Source organism: Pseudopipra pipra, chromosome 2 (genome assembly GCF_036250125.1).
Source record: "Pseudopipra pipra isolate bDixPip1 chromosome 2, bDixPip1.hap1, whole genome shotgun sequence".
NCBI lineage: Eukaryota > Metazoa > Chordata > Aves > Passeriformes > Pipridae > Pseudopipra > Pseudopipra pipra.
Window position 1 is genome coordinate 84,398,144 of NC_087550.1, and position 20,524 is coordinate 84,418,667.

Genomic DNA, 20,524 nt, shown 5'->3' on the forward strand with positions numbered 1-20,524 from the left:
TGCAAGAATTCATTGCGCACCGAGTGGAGAAGTGCCTCTCAGTCCTGTACACAAGGTACTTCTTGGACCAACTCACGTCTGGGAAACAGCAATGGTGTCACCTGAAATGTCTTTCTCTGACTCAAGTTGGTTGACTTTCTTCTACGTTTATTCAGAATTACTTTAAAAATCTTTCTTCTCTGTTCCTGTGTGTCCTCTCTCCAAACGAATTCATTTATGTTGCCTCACAGATTATTTCTATTTTTATTTCTAACACCAAAAGTTGTTGCTACTGTAAGATTTATTTTGTTCCTTTTCCTGTTCCACATCCTCTTTTGACTTTTGTTTTCCAAACAAGTAACGTTAATATTAGCCACAAATATTTTAACTTGCTTATGCTTAGTGTTTTCCATCCTTATTTTTCATTTTCTCCTAATAACGTACATACATGCTCCTAGGATTGTTTTTATTGCTTCATTTCATGGGAAGGGATGAGCCACTACATGTTGAATAATAAACTCTTGAAAGCTCCTCGTTTTCATTTTATATTTTCTGTGACTTTTTGTCTTGCCACACTCCATGTCATTCAAGGAGCACCATTCATGGCCCAGATCACCCCTTCTCTCACCAGACAATTGAATTGGTTTCTCACCCAGGTACACTAAGCAGGAGAATTTACTCTTTTTTTTTGGCCATGTGCATGCTGTGACATGCATACTATAGTTACTGGTAGTGCTACAGCTGAGATCTCTCCCAGAATGAACCAGATGGGGAAAACTCTGCCTTAAAGCTTTGTGTTATTACTTTTTGCACTGCACTTCATAAACAATGACATCATTCATTAAGTGATCTCTTTTTCACTGCATTGTACCAAAACAGCATTATAAATTAATCTGTATATGTATGCATGTGTATGTGTATTTTTTTTTCCTGGAAACCTCGTTACAGATTTTTTGGATATGCTGAACATTCACACATTTTTCTCTACATGACCACTGCCACTTGTTAGTCCTTGGTGAACATTTTGATATGGCTCCAGGTGCTGATCCCTGGATAGAATGTGTCTGAGGATTTAAAACCGAAAACAATCAGAGCCAAGACAAATCAGTTAGTGAGTGAAAGATTCTGAATGCAGAGGCACATGAATTCTGTAGAGAACTCAGAAGGTCTCAGAAGTTGTTTTACATTAAAGCAACCTTGGAATGAGTACTCATGCATCAGAGAAACAACAATGCTGTCTTTCTGAAACCAACTTTGATCATTCTGGAGCCTACTTGCTCACCACATCCCAAATTTACCAAACACCTGAAGTACTCTTGCTTATACTCACTTCTTCAAATGGCAGGATTCATCTCTCCTTATGGTTTGTAACCTCCTGAACCAACTAACAGGAATCCCAGTCTTAGAAATGACAGCTGCTCCACAGTCCCTAGAGGCTAGATAACTCATACAAATAGAGCTTCTGGGTTTGTATCTAGTCAAACTTATGTCAGGTGAGTCCTACTTAAACTGTCTGCTTTCAGTATCAGTAGTGTCGTATCTGTATCTGTCATATTGCAATCTAAGCAGTACTGTGATTCAAAAACAGTGCAGTATTGCATTCATGTCCTCCTCAGCCTTGGCACCCAGTCAAAGAGTGGGCTTGAATACAAACACCCTGGGAACAGAAGGCACCAATCAACAAGACCTCTTAAACATACGTTAAACATATGTTAAACATATATTAAACATATGTTAAACATCCTCATGGGGGAAAGCTGAGGGGCAAGTACTGATCTCTTCACTCTCGTAACTAGTGACAGGACTTGAAAAAACGTCAAGAAGCTGAGTGAGAGGAGGTTTAGGTTGGATATCAGGAAAAGGTTTTACACTCAAAGGGTAGTTGAGCCCTGGAACAGGCTCCCCAGAGACGTGGTCATACCACTAAACCTGTCTGATGCAAGAAGTGTTTCAACAACGCTCTCAGGCTCATGGTGTGATTCTTGGGGTGTCCTGTGCAGGTTCAAGAGTTGGACTCGATGATCCTGATGCATCCCTTCAAACTCAGCATCTTTTATGATTCTATGTTTCCATGTCATTTCATATTTACTTTTTATGCTTTAGACATCTCTTAAGTGGTTATGTGACACTTTCATATTATTCCACAGATGCAAAATGGAAATGTCATGTTATAACTGCTTTTTCAACCAAACTCAGAACTAAAGAGTCTCAGTTTCTTCAGACCCGTGGCCCAAAGCATTAGCTATGGCACGTGTCACAGTTGTTCCTGTCATGCTGATATTAAGCTTTCACCAGTGTAAGACAGAGTTTTCCACTAGTCTGGCAAGTGGACAACGCAAAGTAATGGGTAAGTAAAGTATTAAGTAACAGTTCATCCTACACTAGCCATCCCAGATATCTCATCTGAACTTCTTGTCAAGGCACTCTCTATAGCCCATGGAGAGAAACGGGGACCTGTGCTAGGAGAGGTGTCCAAGACAGGTAAAACTGAATCAACTAATTTTGAGAGCTACAGGTAGGTAAATATGATTCTTACTGCTGAAAGTCATATTCAGCAAAGCTCAGAAATCACCTACTCCATGTAAGAACAGAGATCCTGGTAGAGCTACTGGGTGTGCAAGCCTTTCTGAGAGCCAAATCTTTTGTGTACAGAGGGGTGGGCCTCTTTTCCTCTACGTAATATCATTGTAATTGCAGATGCACTTGGGCTACATAATGTTCTGTGGATTACCAAGCATGATTCAAGAGTCATTTTGTCCTGGAACAATAACCTGACAAAAGAAGAAACTGAGAAATACACTGTGAAGTATATTTTGAGTTATAGGTTCTTCAATTCTTCTCAGGAAAGGAAAGTAAGTTCTTCAGTGATTACACATAGTTTAAAGTGAAATAATGTATTGCTTCATTCAGTAGATGAATTTGCATAATTTCCCCTTCAAAACTTAGTATCACGCTACCTTCATGCAATTTCTTCTTCCTCCTCTTAGGAAAGACTGCAGGAAAAGAAAAAGATAATACGTCTTGAGTTACATTCTGGCTTTAAGGCTAAAGTTAAGACACAGCTTTTTGCAAAAGAAACAGAAGACATAATTAAGGAGAGTGACTGGTCAGAATTTACTTACAAAGCACCTCCAGGTCAGCTATTTCCTATGTGTTGTTAAGACGTTCAAGCATTTCTGATAATGTCCTGTCTTGGAGACATAATTTCCGAAAGCCCATTATTATCTTCTGCTACTTTTTTTGGTATGGATTTGTTAAGAATATGATCCATAACACCAGCATGCAGAATTATTTCCTTTATTAGACATGTTCAGATTCAGAAAACTCCAGCTTTGTTGAGCAAGGTGGCAGAAAAACCCAACCATTCTCTTCGTTTTCCTTATCAACTCATGTCTCATGAAGATTGTCTTCTGTATCAAATGGTTTCAGGAATTCTTAAAAGATCAGAGCTTTTCAGCTTGTATTCTGGACATTTTTTTAAAGTGTGCTAGTAAGGCTTTGGTGGTAGAAGCAGAAGTGCTTCTTGGTTGTCATTGTCTAAAAAGCCAAAAGACCTATTTGTTCTTACCTATAACTTATTCATGCTTTCAGAAATAAGGCTACATAATGAGTTTGTGAAGGAAACCTTCATATTGTTATTAGAAAAGCAATATAAAATAAACATAATTCTTTCTTTTTCCCCTTTCTTTGTTGCAGTCTATATTCAAAATCTTTCATGCATCATATACAACATTTCCTTTTTCAATTGCACTTGGAACATCAAAGCAGAAGCTCCTGAAGATATCCAGATCTTTTCTTCATACAGGCAAGTGTCTTGAGCAAAATAAGTACGAAGGCATATTTTGTACCCAAGTGTTTGTTTTACAAAACTCATATTTTCCTACTCACAGGCATGTAGGAAAATTGTTTGAATGCCAGCAATATATTAAAAATGCAAGAAAGAAAAATATTGGATGCCATATGAAGGAAATATATTTTCAACCATCAAGGAAAATCGATTTAAACATAACAGCAAGAGATTTCAGAAATAATTCGAGAAAACTGTCTTATTACAAAACTTTTACACCTCAGACAATAGGTAAGTATTGTCTATTATCACTTATGGAAAAATTCATTTATTGATTATTTCATGGAAAGCATAAAAAGAAAATAGGGCAGTGTGACAAAGTCAGAGTATTAATTCTAACTATTTAGACATTCATCTACGTGGGAATTTTACATAAAGATGAAACAAAATTGATTATGGTTCAAAGTTTGAGGTTTTTTTCTCTGATGTAATAACATCATTTACCTCTAATTGTCATTTAAAAATAAAAGATAAGCCAGTATGAGAAAAATTATATTTAACAGCATTATGCCCTTCTTTTCACTAATTCTTATCTTTCTTATCCTTTTCCTTATTTTTATAGTGCTGAGGAAGCATGGTTAAAAAAGAAAGAGCATAAGCAGTCTGTCACAAGTCTCATTTATAACCTGAATTTAAGAATATGAATGTTCTCAAACATTAGTAGCACTTTTTATTTATTTTTTAAGCTAAAAATATCTTGGCAGTTATTTTTAATTATTGACAGTTTTGAATGATCATATAAAATTATTTTTCCTTACTTCTCTAGGAAGTTTGAATTAATCTCATGGGTAAAAACTCACTTGAATTTTAGCAGAGACTGCAGATTCAAATGCTTTTTAAGTTATTAACATTCCAGACCTGCAACATGGGAATCCATTATAGAAAGGGATAGAAAAAATATAATTCAAAACTATCAAAATATATTCTGAGATAGATCTTATTTATTCTATTCTAAGACATTAGAATTATTTGCTCTACCTAGAGCTTTACACTGCAATCAGAGCTGGCTATAAGCAGCATATTCTGTTTTAGGAAAATAAACCATTTTCAGGAAATTCAGATTTTCCTGAAAAGACAAAAAAAGTGGGGGGGGGGGGGGGAAGTGAGAGGGGGAAGTAATAAACAGAAAGACTGTATTAGGTGTTTTCATAAGTAGACTGGGAAGATGCTTATTTCTAGACTGTTTCCCCAGGGACCACAGGACTAAGGTGGGCAGGAATGAGCAGCAGGATAAATAGGAGAGATCAGGCTGTCTGTTCCCTGCTTCTCTCTCCATCCACTCAGTCTCCTTCCCCCTGCTCAGGGCAGCCACCACCCCCTCTTTGAGGAGGCCAGGCTGCCAGTGTTTCCTTCCTACCCTTCTCCCCTTCCCACCTTACCAAACTTTAGCCATCATGAGGGCTGCACGTCAGTCACAGCTGGTTCAGCCAACAGCTTCTGCTTACTTCTCAGCTCCAGGAAGAAGCCCTGTTAGCTCTCCTTGCCACTGATCCCACTGCCAAGCTTTGGTAGGGCGCAGCAAAATCTGAGTGTGCTTGCAGGGGATGTTTTTCACTGTATAAGTAGCGGACTTTTGCAAGGCTCCATTGCAAGTCGGGGCTGTCCCTTCCCTTCAGGAAAGAGTGTATCCTTCAGGTCACACACATGAGGAAGGGACATTTGTATCTGGGTTCCCCTTCTTTAGCAGTGCCTGTTACACTGGGACAAGGGGTAATGGTTTTAATCTGAAGGAGGATTGATTTAATGAGATATAAGAAAGATGTTTTTTACATACGGTAAAATACTGGAACAGGTTGCCCAGGGAGGTGATAGATGCCCCATCCCTGGAAAAATTCAAGGTTAGGTTGGATGGAGCTCTGAGCAACCTGATGTAGTTGCAGATGTCTTCACTCAGTACAGGGGAGTGGACTAGATGGTCTTTAAAGACCTCTCCCAACTCAAACTCTCCTGGGATTCTTCAACAAGAAAGCCTCCATCTGGCCTTAACCCTAGCCCTTGCAGAGTCCTGGAGGCCCACTGTCCTGCTGCTAGTTACCAGCCCCCACAATTCAAGCTTCTTTCCAGTAGTATGACATATAGTCTGACAAAACAGGACCCACATATGCCCTGTACTGCAGCTAGCACCAAAATAACTGAGTCCTGTCTGTCAGTGTGTGTGTGGGCTAAAGAAATTTCCAGATAACATCTGAAAAAGGATGAAAAAATTTTTTTCCTACTCTTGGTATTCTCACAGAAGGGGGAGATGGTCTGGGAATAGTACTTCAGAGATGAACAAACAAACAAAAAAACCCTTGCTGCTTACTGTCTTCACCTTTCACGGCTCATGATCCCCTGGATGATGAGCTCCTATCCTCAAGGCTGCTAGAGCAATCACAGCAGCTGTATGGACCAGTCGTGCTGCCACCCACCCTTTCTGCCTCTCTATGTTTTTTTCTCTATGGCATCACATGGCAGCCATGTCTGCCCCAAACCTCGCTGACCGTGTCTACAGACACCTGCTATGCACTTCTGCCTCTGCTGGGAGGGCTTTTTCAGAAAACTCCAGCTTCGGTTCTTCCCTGCGCAGCAAATACAGCAGCAGCTGCAGAGGACTGAGGATGCTTGGGTACTCCAGCACACACTGAGGATCAGTGCCCTAGCACATGCCTGCTAAAAAAACAACTGTAGACTTGCTTACCTAAATCCGAGGCTAAAATCCTGGGGACCCAAATGTCCCTTGCTTCCAACCCTGTACTTCCATAGCAAGTGCTTGCCTGCTCATTTACAAGAGAGAGAGAGAGAGAGAGAGATATTAAGCATCAGTAGAAAACTTCATTTGTTGAATCAGACAGGCTGTCTGGGTAAGAGATTGTCCAGAGAAGTTGTAGATGCCATATCCTTGGAAATGTTCAATGCCAGCGTGGATGGGGCTTTGAGCAATCTGGTCTAGTGGAAGGTGGTGCTGCCCATGGCAGAGGGGCTGGAAGTAGATGATCTTTAAGGTTTTTTCCAAGCAAAACCATTCCATGATTTTATGACACCTGCCAAGTGCTAGTGCCCCTTCAGTAATCCCTCTGTGAGAGATGAAATTCCATTTTTTTCAAAGTAATACTACCAGGCTTGTGGGTACATTTGGGATATCCCATAAGACACGTATCCTACATGGCATGGAGCCTGTAGCGGACTGGAGGTCTCTTCAACACCAACACAGACTCTGGAGAGGCCCTGCTCCTCCTGCCCACCCTTGCTACCTTCCCTGAAAAAACCCAGCTCCCTGTGTCACTCACTGAATGTCTCCTCTGAGTGTTGCAAACCCCAAAATACTTAGCTGTATATTTTACACAGGAGTAACATACTGCATTTGTTTTCCATCAGCATAAATATGTGAAAGAGCATGAGGCACAGAAGGTCTCTTTGTGCTCTATTTTTCAGAGAAGCTGAACCCACCAAACAACGTCTCAGTTTCCCTTGAAAACAGAAGTATTAAAATTCACTGGAAACCGCCACCCACTATTGGTTCTGCAAATAACAAGTGCTTTTTGTATCAAGTGAAAATAACAGATCTTAAGGTAGTTAAGTTTTTTGGTAATACACTTAGTATGTATAACATAACTTCCATAAAAACTAGGCATCCCTTGAATTTAACAGGGATTGATGTCAAACAAACTTTAAAGATATCTCAAGGTCTTTAATAATTAATCCAAATTGTCTTTCTGGTAAAAAAAGGAAAAACAACACATTTTATAAAATCTTTCAGAGTCAAGCTTGCATTGAAGTGGATTGGATGATTTTTTCTTCTCATCTTGAATTTGACTTCCACATTACTATCATATAGATTGTACCGACTTTTTTGTTATAGAAAAAGGAATATTGATAAAAAGAAAGGTTTAGCAGTTACTTTGGTCATATTTTTAAAGAAAAAAACCCTCACAGGTTATTTTTGTTATTTTTAAATACATCACCAAAAGGATTATTCCTCTTTTTTGGATACATTGTATGTATTTAAAAATCTTTCATGATATTGTAACAGCATCTCTTAATCTAGCAGTAAGAAATAGAGCAGTGTTGTAGTTTAGGTAATGCCATATGGTGACTAAATGACCCAATGGCATTTTGAAATTACCTGGAAATGAAAGCAGAAAAGTTTTCATGCATATTTTTATTTGAACTCCCAAAGATTAGAAAGCAAAGCACTTAATGCAGAATATCGTTAAGTATGAAATTCAGATATGTATTGGAATGTGAATTTTCTGAATATTTGATGATTTTATTCAAGCTGTCATTGAAGCTGGTTTTGTTTAAGAACCTAAATTTCATCTAACACACACCTCAGTCAGTGCACAGTACTGTAACAACAAAAGCCTTATCTAAGCTGGTGGCAAACATTTAAAAGACAATTACACCCTGAAAGAATCCACAACTAAATCGATGTGTATCCACTTTTTGCTTGACAAAGTAGAAAGAGAAGTGAAATGAGTAGACATTAATGATCACATAAAGTTATAGTCATAAATTATAGTAGGGTTTATTAATTCAGATACAGTGCTGATACTGCTAATCAGCTTCCAGAACAGGACTGGAAGCATCCAGAAAAAGAGCTTGGGTCTGGCATGGACATGCCAAATCTTCCCAGTCCCCTTCAGGGTTTTCCAGCAGACAGGTAGCTGTCCACCTCTGCAAATAATTAGAATTCCCTAAACCATTCCCAAGCCTAATACTTCAAAACCCCTGGTAGAGACTTCCAGGGGCTTGTCCCTGTCTACTCACAAAGCTCTTAACTGTGAAAGGCAAAGAGCAGAGGGAGCGAGGGTGGTTCATGCTGGATCCTTGGTATTCTGTTCACCAGTATGCTGGAGATGTTCTGACTCCCTGCCCATGCACACTGATTTACTTCCTGTTTCCAGACTCAGAGCAAAGGAGGTGGAAGCAGAGAGGGGTGGGAGTAAGGGGTCCCCTTCCACTGCAGGGCTGGGATGTGCCCGATGTGAGCAGGGGGATCCTGCAATCCGCAGTGTCCACATGGCCACCGCAGCCCCTGTTTCCAGCTTCCTAACACCTCCCACTCTCTGGAAGGAAATCTCACATACAAAAAATAGTCCAGTAGCCTTATTTAGATGGAATATACTGCTTTTATTTTCCTTTTCTCTCTCTTGCTCCTCTCCTTTGCACACACCTGAAGGATATAAACATAGGAGAGGAAAGCGAAGAAAAATCATTGAGGCACGGAAGTGAATAATCACCTACAGAAGTTGAAAATCACAGGGGTACATCAGACAGAAGAGAGGCAGCCACAGCAATAACAAAAAAAGACATACAAGGGCACCAACCAAGTGAGAGGGGCTTTAAGGTAGATTTGAGGATAATCAGTTAGTAATGATTAAAATGGTAATTACCTAGCCAAGGAGCACAAAATACCTGGGGCTGGGGTGACAAAGTTAAAGAAGAAAACTGGTGTAGTATTACAGGAGGCACAGGAGGGAGAAGAATGGAGTAAGCTTTATATTCTGTATCCTGACCAAACCAAGGTCTTAATCACTGCCACTTAATGTGTTAATGCCACTTAATCACAGAGACTTAATGTGTTGAGGTATTAGGGAATCTGTAAGCAGGCTTGTACATATTTGTTGAAGAACACGTAAGAGCATAATGATTAAAATATACAAGTCTATATTCATTTATTCTGAATACCTGAAGACATGACTTACTGAATACTTACAAGCACAAATAATAATACTGTGCTGCGGATTGGATTTAAGTTTGCAGGTGTTTGGAAACTAGGAAGGCTTGGTAAGTATCATGGGAAACAAGATTAGAATCTGCAATGTTGGGTAAGTCTGAAATTAACAAGCCAAAATTCAGTAATAAGGAAAATTCTGTGATTAGGAAGTACAGGTCAAACGTGTCAATACAAAATAAGGAATTAAAATATAGACAGCAATGCAGAAGACAAAATGGTCTGTGGATTGCAGAGAACCACAAACTGAGTCAATCATTCCATGTTCTTAGGCAAAGGTCAAATACTATTCAAGTATATATGACTTGCATGTCACATGTAAGATGTAGGTTGTGACTAATTTGCCCTTCCAGGTACTGAGTTTCACCTTAAGTTTCGTCTTGTGCTTTGGACACCACAAAAAATAAATAAGCAGCAGATCTGGGAAAGTCTTAAAGAGAAGAGAAAGAAGTGGCATGGTACACTGGGTAAAATCCACACCACACCAGTCAGTATGAGGAGAACAGGAGATCATGCTTTCCTAACAACAAGGAAGCAAAGTTTCTGTGCCTCCCTGTGTCTGAGACTCATATTTTTTACTTTGCAACTTTCTAACATCACTTTTAATTTTTATAAGCAAAAGTTTCCTCCCCTGCTTTCTGTTTTTATTCCTTCTTAAATTCTTAACATTGTTTATTTACAGAAGTTTACTTCAGTTTTCAAAAGTGATGGATAATTTAGAGATCACTCTGCTTTAAACTCTGCCACTCCATGTTTGGACTTGATCTTTTGAAGTAGTGTTCTTTCTTTTATAGGCACAATTAAGGAGGTTTCAGGATAGTTACAAAAATAGCGAGCATCCTTCAGCTGAAAAATGCAAGATTTTATTCTACCATAGAAGAAAGTAGAGCACACTACCTACATAAAAATCTTAAAACTTGCAGTTTCATAGTTATTGTGTTTGTTCTACATGTGATGTCATAAAAATAAAAAGGGAATCAGTGTTTTCAAATTCTTACTGTCCTACTATAAATGATACCTATTTCTATCTTATCTGTTCCAGTCTCTCTTCATTTTCAGTTCTAACACATCAGACAAGAGTCAGATTTGTCTGGACATAAGAACTTGTTTTGAAAATCTCTTCCTACTAGTTAGAAATGCAAATAATAGTATTTGACATCTCTAGATTTATATCTGTATGAACTGCAATGCGAAATCATCCAAAATAACCTCCTAAACCTATCTTGGTAGATTGTAAATGTCACTGAAGAGAACTATAAGTATCCATTTCATAAGCCAGCAAACAAATGTGCAGCACAAGTGAGGGCAAAGAAAGAGATATGCATAAGAAACAAGATCTGGAGTGAATGGAGTGAACCAGTGGTTATTCATGGTGGTAAGTTATCATGTACTTACTATTCATAACCCTTACCATGAGCTATATTATTACCATTTGACATATTTACCTCATTACTGCCTTTATTCTTCTTCAGGTTGTGTTATTGGGCCTTAACAGTACCTAGGGGTCTGTGGCGTGCACCAGGCTCACACAGCTCTGCTGTAGGGAAGGAGAGTCTTTAGTCTGAGTTCTACTTCCCTGGTCCTGAGGCAGTTTAGCACAGGGCTGTTCTCCTGAGTTAAACTACACCTGACTCTCGACAGCCCATAGAAAAAATTACAGTCAGCAGCTGATAAGGTCCCAACACCCTCTGGACTGCCCTGCAAAGGACAGCCCAAGCATCTCTAAAAATGCTTTCAACTGTTGAAACCAAGAAATCCACGAAAGTCGTAACATTCATCAAATCACATAGTCTTTAAGGACTAAGTAAGATTTCTTTTATTACATTGGGGGAATAATTTCTTATCTGACAGAGATAGGAATATTTAAATATATGTTCTCTGGCCCCTTCAGCTCACAAGTAAACAAGAACTTTGTAATACTTTTCCTTCACCTCTTATGACTAGATTTTAACATTGGTGTTCTTGTGCTTTCCATGATGAGAAAAATGCTTCCACAAGCAGAAGTTTCCTAATGTCAGTTTAGGTAAAGGGGAAGTAGCATAATTGTGTGATGCTATATTTATAGAGAGAAAGTTGTGTCTGTGTATTAACATAAAAAAACCAATGTAAAATGCTATTATCTTCCTTTAATGCAATAGCTGTGTATTTGGAATATGTCTTTTTGACCTATTGAACTTCAAGTACATATTTACCTGAAGACAGGAAATGCAAAGCTAGATATTATTATATTTGCAATGGATTGAATGTAAATTCAGTTATGGGGTTTACTGGATGTTGGCTGCCTGCTCTATCAGATGCCCTGCTATATCCCATTGGTCTGCTGAAACCTTCGTTGGCTGGAATCATTAATTTCATTTCAAAAGCATTTCACTTGTGAAACAGCAGGAGAGAGAAATCTAATTGTTCTTCATGTTCACTGTGGTTAAGAAGACAAGGACATCAGCGTCTTGAGTTGCCCTTGGGAGATTCTCCTTTCTTCTCACTGAAGACAGAGCAAGCCTGGGACCACAGCATGGCCTAGAGGGGTGTGCCTGGTCTGTCTGCCTGGTGTAAGGCCAAACACATCTGATGTGTAGACAGGGGAAATTTGAAGCGTTTTCTGGATTGAGAAATGTAGATTTACTCACCCCCTTCCAGCCTCTCATCAGAAGAAGGAAATGGAGTTAGGAAGTCACCTGTTCTGGTTCCAGCCTGCCAAACCTTGCTCTCAGCAACTCTCCTTCGAATGTTTTCATCACCATTGCTTTCCCAGCTTTTGATACAGCTGTTGTTGAGGTTCAACAATCACTACATGTTTCCTCCACTTCAGGAAAGCTTCTTGTGGACAAGACCACCATTGCACATAAGCTGTAATATCTTCATGTGTTCAGTGCAGCATGATGACTAACCCTGGAGCATACTGCACAGATGCATAATTTCATGTGATGCAGCAATTTCCCTTCTTCCTACTTGGGCAGGATTGGTGACTTTCATAAAAAGAATCTGTCAAGGTATTGCATTGAAGGGTCATGTGCTCAGGCAAACCTCTTTTTGTCCATTTTACTTTGTATTCTGTTGAAATTATTTTGTCTGCTTCTAATTCAGAACATGTATAAGTGGATATTATGTGGAGTAACCTGAAAGGAAAAGCATCCATTTAATATTTTTATTTTAAAATGTGTCAATTTTTCTGGTGTTGCAGGATCTGTTTCTGCTGAGTCTTGAAGAAGCATGCCATGACCTGGTTTTTCTTTGCTTCTCCATGACATTCCAGTGTTTCATCTACGAAATGTGCTACATTTCTTTAAGAATATATTTTAAAAAGACATTTCAGCCTCCATTTAAAAAAAAGCTGAAACACCAAAATGAAATAACATAATTCAAAACATAACTAAAATATTTGTTCTGAAATGTTCCTTTGACATGAAAAGAATTTGTTAATTTTCTCATGGGGAACACATTAATTCTTCATTGGAATTAGCATATGCCCTCAAAAAAACCCTCTCAATTTAAACTGAACTGAGATGTTTACTATAGAAACTTCCTGCTAAAAAAAGAAGTGTTGGATCAGCTTTATTCATATGTAAAAACTTTAAATAATTGGTCTAATTTTTGGAGTTGATGAGCATTCATAGATTGCTTTGAAGTTAATAGTAATTCAGAGGTGTTCTGCATTTTTGCAAACCAAGCCACTTGTTTTGGTTTCAAAGTACTGTTATTTGTGACAAAGTTTAAGCATTTGCATCTGAAAACCCCCCACCATAAAATGAATATATGTGCTTCTTTTTCTTGCTGTTTTACAAAATGCGTGAAGTAGGAAAGCAGGAGGAGCAAACCTCTTTGTGGTTCAGCCGCTGCTAAGACCAGAGCTTCCTCTTCTCCTGTGTGTGTCTGCAATAGTGGTGAGCAGAATGATGCAGAGCAATCACCTCAAACAAAAGAATTTCTTCTACAGAGTCCAGAGATTGTTCAGAAAAAGTTTTCTGAGCCCTCAGCTCCAAAGGCAAGAGTGAAATAAGCTTATTCCTATACACAGTTCTGCCCACAAGTTTTTGAGTCTTTTCTTGATTTCATATAAAATTTGTGGAAATCCGTAACATACTTGGTTTAAACTACAGATGGGCTGAAACTCAGAACTTAAGTTTCATTTTTTTGTTCTTTGAGTTTGATCTAGATTGATCCTAAACCCACTGTTTAACTGGACTCAGGCTATTAGCATTTTAAGAGCTGTTCCTTTCTGTCTTTCTTCAAAGTATTTCATTCAAACTGATCCAAACTAGTTGTGGTTCTAAGACTAGATATTAAACAAAAAATAAAATTTGCAAGAAATACACTTTTGAGTCAACCAAAGACATTTGTATTTTGGTATTTGGGGTATTTTGGAGGAAGAAATGCAAGGTACAGAGCAGTAGTATCTGCTAAGCAGGTTTAAAAAAGGTAAGTATAATAGAAACCAAATATTGCTTCTTGAATCAAAGAGAATATTTTGTTTAACAAAATGCTTTTATTTTCATTTTTTCTTAAATCAGTTACAGCTGTGAAGGGGTGGGGAAGTAGCAGCAGGGGACTCATAGCGTGTGGAGATGGGAGGTGGCAACAGCAGGAATCCAAGGACAGTTGGAGCAGCAGCATGAGTGCCGACAGCAGACAGACAGAGGGGTTGATATCCAGAGGAATCAAGGCTGGATGGAAGTATCCAGCAGCATGACAGGTCATGCCCAGCATATGAGAGCAGAGTTTCAGGAAAAATGGGGATGGAGACTACGAGAGAGGAATGAAGCAAGAGAAAGTGCTGGATCAAGGCTGAGGGTTAAAAGGAGAAGGAAGGAACAGCGTTGAAGTCAGAAACCCCTTTCCCCTAAAAAGTCTTGAGAAAATGTTTCTTTAAATCTGTGACAGTTTAGGAATAGTACAATATTTATGAGTCATCCAACTATTTATAGTTCACCCATTTATGAACTACCCTAGCCACTGCCATATTATTAACATTACTTTGCTCTCTTCTTTTTTTTAAGAAAAGACAGTGAATGTCCTGCTGCTAAGCACCACATTGTTTTGTCTTCTGATTTTCCTTGGAGGTTTGCTGATGTATGCATGTAGAAGGTAGTGTGCATTTCTGGAAGGCTGTATACATTTCTGGTGGAAGGGACATCAGGATGAGGGGAAACCACACAATGGATAAAAGTCAAACACAGATCTTAGATAAATTATGTTTGCAAGAAGCAGTTGATTGTGCATTTCCGACTATTGTTCTAACAAAGGAGTGCCAGGCATTATGACTTGGTGAGCCTTATAATTCTCATCTCACAGCTCCCACTGCAGTCCCCTGCAGCTCCAGTCTCCCACCCTACTCTCAGATGTCTTTTTGCCACAATAAGTGACATATTTTAATTTTACTCTCACTACTGCCTCTCTATCCTCAGTGTGACCTTACCCCATGCTTTTGCAGGTTCTGCGTTTAAGACCACCAATGTTAATCATGCCAAAGTTGAACTGCACTTGTCATGTTGCCCAATTTCATTTCATAATCCGTGGGTGTAATGAAAGCAGTTTTTTACTCTAAGCTGGACAGTTTACAAGAAATAAATAAAAAAAGGAAGTCAGGGTGATGGAAAGAATTTGCTTTGCTGTATGATTACTATTAGTACAGCAAAGTAATAGTAGTGGTCCTACACCCACCAACAGTTAAGGTAGCCAACTTTCTCCATGTCACTACTTTTCTGCCTGGCTACATAGCTTTCCTATTGACATGGCACTGAAGGCTTTCTTGAATTGAAAAATAAACTTGTTCAGGATAGGAAGATAACTCAAGATACCTTAATATATGGAAGGTAATGCAGTATGTAAATGGAACTCTTGTTAAAAGTAAATTGATTATCTAATTAATGATTAAATATTGTTCCTGATTCATATAAAAGAAGTTATCAATTTTTAATTATGAAGAGCACATATAGGGATGACTTTTTAAGCTACAGACGCAGTAGCATGCCACAAGTTCTCACTTTGCTTGGAAATCATGTTTGTGTATATCCATCAGTTCTCTTAAAACTGGCAGGCTAAAAACCAGGCAGGCTGAAGAAGAGCTAGGGAAAGTGTTGAGAAAAATGTCTGCAGTGAAACAAAAAAATGATGAAATGGCTTTAGAAGTGGTAGATGCCTGTCTAATTGGAATATATATTACAAAGCATTATTGACTGATCTGTTCCTGCAGACAACAATAGTCATGTGCCTGTATCACTGTCTCGTAGGTATAGTTGCCTGGAAGTTATAACTATGCCTGTTCCACATCCTTCAGATAATATCAAAACTTGGTTAACAGATGAGACTCATCACCAGGTAACGTGTCTGTCTTTTTTATCTCACTACATCAACACTCATGATATTACTTGCCATTGGAATGGTACATTACATTTGGAGCAGCATGTAATTTTTAAGAAAGACTGGGAAAAAGCGTGCAGAATATTTGTAGTGAAGTCAGAAGAGAACAGAAAACTTGTGGAGATTATAGGACAATTATCTCAGCAGACAGAATGGAGAAAATCCTCAGGGGACTTTAATACCTGGTGCACCTAAAGGTGCTTTCACACTCAATGGACCAACATTTTACAGAATCACAGAATACGCTGAGTTGGAAGGAGTGATCACCCTGACTCCCTGAAAATAGTCAGTTATGGGATATTAGTTGTCTAAGCATGTAGGCCTGTTATCAAAGGGAATTTTTTTGTGGAGATCTGCAAGTCATTGGCTATGTTGTAATAATTGTGCATATTCTTATTGCAAATAAGAGGAGGGTCCATAATGAGTGCAACATAACCTACCCCAGCTGTGCACCTGCTGCGCGACAAAGACATGTACAGAGGTGTGTACTTTGGAAGAGCTGATGTGCTGTAAGTTCAGATGTTTGCTTATCTGATGGCAAAGTATAAGTCAACTGGGCAAAATGGAAACAAAATATTTGCAATATTTTTTGTGACTATCATTAATGGAGCTCCTTGGCTCTCACAATTCAATGTTTCTTATTGCTGTCTGTCACTGTGTGAATTACAGGAAAAAAGTATGTCAGTCAGGTAGTAGTTTAGATCCCTGGAACTCCCTATAAGCTACACAGTGAACTGTGCTCTAGGAGGCATGGTAAGATGGCCTCTTACCTCATTCTTCTGCAACACATGATGAGAAGGCACAGGTGTGCTGAAACTATGTTTTTTGGGGGGAAAACATCATTGAAATAGGAAACTGCCATGAGGATCTTCTCTGCTCTATATGCTCAAAATATTTTTTCAGAGCCTCTGCAGGATTTCTATTAATTTTACTGTATTCTACTGTATTACTGTACTTACACTGCAATATCAAAATATCTCCTAGTAGCCCATTCAGCAGTGTAACTTGAAATGGCCAATGTGAGATGTCATGACACTTTTTCCCAAGGGAAAAATGTATACCATGTAGTACTGTGGTTTGGTTTTTAGTATATCTACATGATTGCAAACTCTGACAGAAACCACAGATCATCTCAATCCACAAATCATAATTTGAATTGTGAGGCAAGAGGCATCTTTTTTTTTTTTAATTTTACTTTCTCAAAACGAATTTATTGGAAAAACAATGTATGCTATATAATCATATGCTATATAATCATATATATATATACAAATTCCAAGATTGAAGTGTTTTGACTTGCACCTGAAGTTCATTCCCCAAGACTTGGGCTGGCTCCCAAAAGCAGACTGTGCTCCTCTTCTTCTCTGTAGTCATCTTCTCAGAAAAGCTCAAGAGCTACAGAACTAGCCTGAAGCCAAATCTTCTATTTCTCTTATTTTCAAGATTCAGAGTAATTGCTGTGACACTTCTGGTCAAAATAATTTGACCCAATTGAACACAAATGTGCCATATTTATCACGCTTCCTGTGCAAAAATCCTTCTCATCATTTTACCAGTAATGGTGTGCAAATTAGCTATAACACCCATTTTGGCCAACACATATGGGCTGGTAGAATGTAAAAACAAAATCATCACCATCAAGCTTATATTCTATATCTCCCTCAATGCTTGAACTTCATGCACTGCTATTAAGTGTCTTAGTATTCAATATATAAATAAAAAACTACCACAATCAATGATCAACACAAAAACTATATTTAATATCACTGACAGAAAAAGAAGTGATTTCTGACCCCAAACTGTTACAAACACTGAATAAACCCTTGACAGGCAGACCTCAGTATAGCTGTGTCATTACTGTCTAGATGATTGCAACAAGTGACTGAGATGACACCGATCTTGTGACTCAAGTGACTGTTGATGGCACTTCTAGGAAAGATAAATTAAATAAAACATATGGAACATATCAGTATCTCAAATACTACTGACACCTGAAATAACAAAGGACACGTGGAAAGTCTTAGGACAACTGTGGGGAATGGTGCTGAGATAATCTCTTTTATCCAACAAATAAATATAACCCCTGAAGGCTAGACTGTGACTTTGACATAAACCTTAGGTACCTAGTAACATCATCCTGGAGGGTGTCAAGCAACAAAATTAGGGCTCAGAAAACTAAGTAAATTTACCTGTTGTAGATTGAGAGAGTAACTCATATGACCTCTGTATTCCAGTTGTGACAGGGTAAGTAACCTGTACTGCTTCCAGATACATCAAATAAGTAGTGTGCTTGTAACAATATTTAGAATTGGTGATACCACTGAATGCAAATGTTGTGCATTATGTAATTTTTATCCAACAGCAACATATGTCAATGCAAGTGGAGATGCACTCAGAGGTTACTGTGGGAATACCAAAAGAGAATAGAGATGAGAACACTGAACAACAGAAATGTTTGAAGGACTCTGGATTAGAAGACCTATAGAGATGATACACCTTTTTTATCTGCATGCAAGAATACCTTTCTGTGAAGTGACTGATAACCTAATGGATGTAAGAACAACTGACATGGGAATTTGTCTGAGCCAATAATTTGAAGTGTTTTGTGCTCATGACATTGTGCAACTCTTAAAATGAGCTTTGAACCACAAACACAAAGCAGTATCTTGCAGTTTATCTCTAACAACAACTGATTTTCAGCTCAGTAAAATTACAGTATATCAGACAATATGATCTAATTTTGAGGTCCACTTGAGTTAAAATGAAATTAGAGTTACTGTTTCATAATGTTGCAGTAGCTTCCAAGTACTGTCTAAAATATCAATACTTTTGAAGACTGGCTGTTCATACAAATCTTTTCCTAGCTATGCAAGTTCTGATTGAAGTGGTCATGAGAAATGGTGGAGGCAGTAAATGTTTCTGGAAACAGCAGCAGAGTCTCACAAGTGTTCTCTAGAGTTCAAAAAATAATTCACTTTCTGGGCCCCTGCATTGTTTAAGCAGATATCAACCAGAATGAAGAGATCTGTGTGAAGACATAGTCTTTTAATGTTGTGGAATTATTGCTTTGCAGTTAGTAAAAGAAGAAAACTTTATAGGCGGTAAAGAAAACGAAGTTTTCTGATGTATTGTAATTGTTCAAATAAGTTTAACTCAGAGAAGTTAAAGTTCAGAACTGACTAACTATTGCTATTTATTTTTCACTGTCCTCCTAATGAAATTTTTCCTACTGTTTCCATGAGGCAATGAGACGTGCCAGTTCATTTGCAGGTACACAACCAGGGCAGATTATTTTAACTCTTAGTTGGAACAGTGTTTATTTGACTAGAAGAGAAGGAATTTATTTTTCAAGGAAGACATTTTCACTTTATAGGTGGGAAATACAAATCAATGGTGGACATAATTTTCTGGAAGGTTTGGAAGATACCTAAAAATTACTTGCTTTCATTACTGGTAATATTTCTCCATTTCAGAATAATATTGGTTGAAGGAAATAATTGATTACCTTGAAATTAATTTTATATTATTGTAGAGAACAAAATAAAACTTTTGTTTGTGCTTTTGAAACATTCAGTTCATAAGATATACTTCCGTGCAGAGTCTTGATTCCCCTGAATGTACTTTTTTTTTTTGGTAAAAATTCTCTCTTATCACAATGGAGATGACTGCACTGTTTCTCCTTTATTACTAAGAATGATTCGTGATATCTGAAAAGCCCAAGCTAGAAATGTCTGAGCAGCAAAAGAACTATCAATGACTTTGTTTGTTATAAGATTGTGTTCATGACCTCAGCAAAAACCAATCAGCTTTGGTAGGTGGTGGTGCATTTCCTCTAGCATTGCACTTTTACAGAAGGTAAGGGTATCCTTACCTATAAACATCAGTGCTCTTCCCTCCTTACCTGTCAATCTGATGCCCGCACAAATCATCAAGGAGAAGGTGAAGGGTAGTTATCAGGTACTGAATCAAGTTTTAGAAAGATAACTCCTGTAATGTCTCCTTCTCTGTCTTGAGTGCAGATGGGAAAACCCTCAATCAACATACTCATTTTTCTCTTGGATGGTCAGACACTGTCTCTGTGGGTAGATAATGAAATTTATCCCATTGAACATGGTTCAGACATATTTTCTCAAGAAGACAGGAAAAAATTATTACTTTCAGATAAAAATCACTACAGGAGGTATTTAGAAAGCATCATGAACTTACAGATTCCTTTTTTGGTGATGATATAGAATTAACAAAATAAAACGACCAGAACGTAAGTGACCTAAGTTGGGTAGAGAAGTATCACATATTGACCACTCACATCTGGAACCCAGATTTTATAGAGTGAAATCAGGCCACAGTGAATATTATGTTGTTCCTTAAAATATATTTTATATACATATATTTTATATACATATATATAGTTTTGTTTTGCAGAGCTTGATGCCCAAAACCAGTGCCAGAATTTAAAATAAGACAGAGAACATACAGAATAAACTAACTTTATTATTTTGCCTGGAAATAGAAGAATTTTTTCAGAATAAAATTTCAGATTTAAATTACTTTTCTTACAACAGGCCTCAGTTTCCGTCAATACACAGAGTTTGCCCATATGCACATGGCAACCTGCAGAGACACATCAC

General features: G+C 38.1%; 1 protein-coding gene across 1 annotated transcript; it reads left to right on the top strand.

Moving 5' to 3' along the window:
* The first annotated feature begins 2,084 nt into the window (after positions 1-2,084).
* On the top strand, positions 2,085-19,427 carry LOC135407021 (interleukin-5 receptor subunit alpha-like). Its single transcript, XM_064641698.1, has 10 exons — positions 2,085-2,326; positions 2,677-2,831; positions 2,967-3,114; positions 3,676-3,784; positions 3,870-4,057; positions 7,238-7,374; positions 10,770-10,914; positions 14,534-14,621; positions 15,767-15,854; positions 18,259-19,427. The coding sequence occupies exons 1-10, from the start codon at positions 2,224-2,226 to the stop codon at positions 18,379-18,381; spliced, it is 1,284 nt and encodes a 427-aa protein (XP_064497768.1). The 5' UTR covers positions 2,085-2,223; the 3' UTR covers positions 18,382-19,427.
* The last annotated feature ends 1,097 nt before the right edge of the window (positions 19,428-20,524 follow it).

Coding starts and splice junctions, on each gene's coding strand:
- LOC135407021 (XM_064641698.1), top strand. CDS start 2,224: ATGGCACGTGTCACAGTTGTTCCTGTCATGCTGATATTAAGCTTTCAC. Junction 2,832..2,966: donor ATTCTTCTCAGGAAAGGAAA/GTAAGTTCTTCA, acceptor TCCTCCTCTTAG/GAAAGACTGCAGGAAAAGAA. Junction 7,375..10,769: donor TGAAAATAACAGATCTTAAG/GTAGTTAAGTTT, acceptor CTATCTTGGTAG/ATTGTAAATGTCACTGAAGA.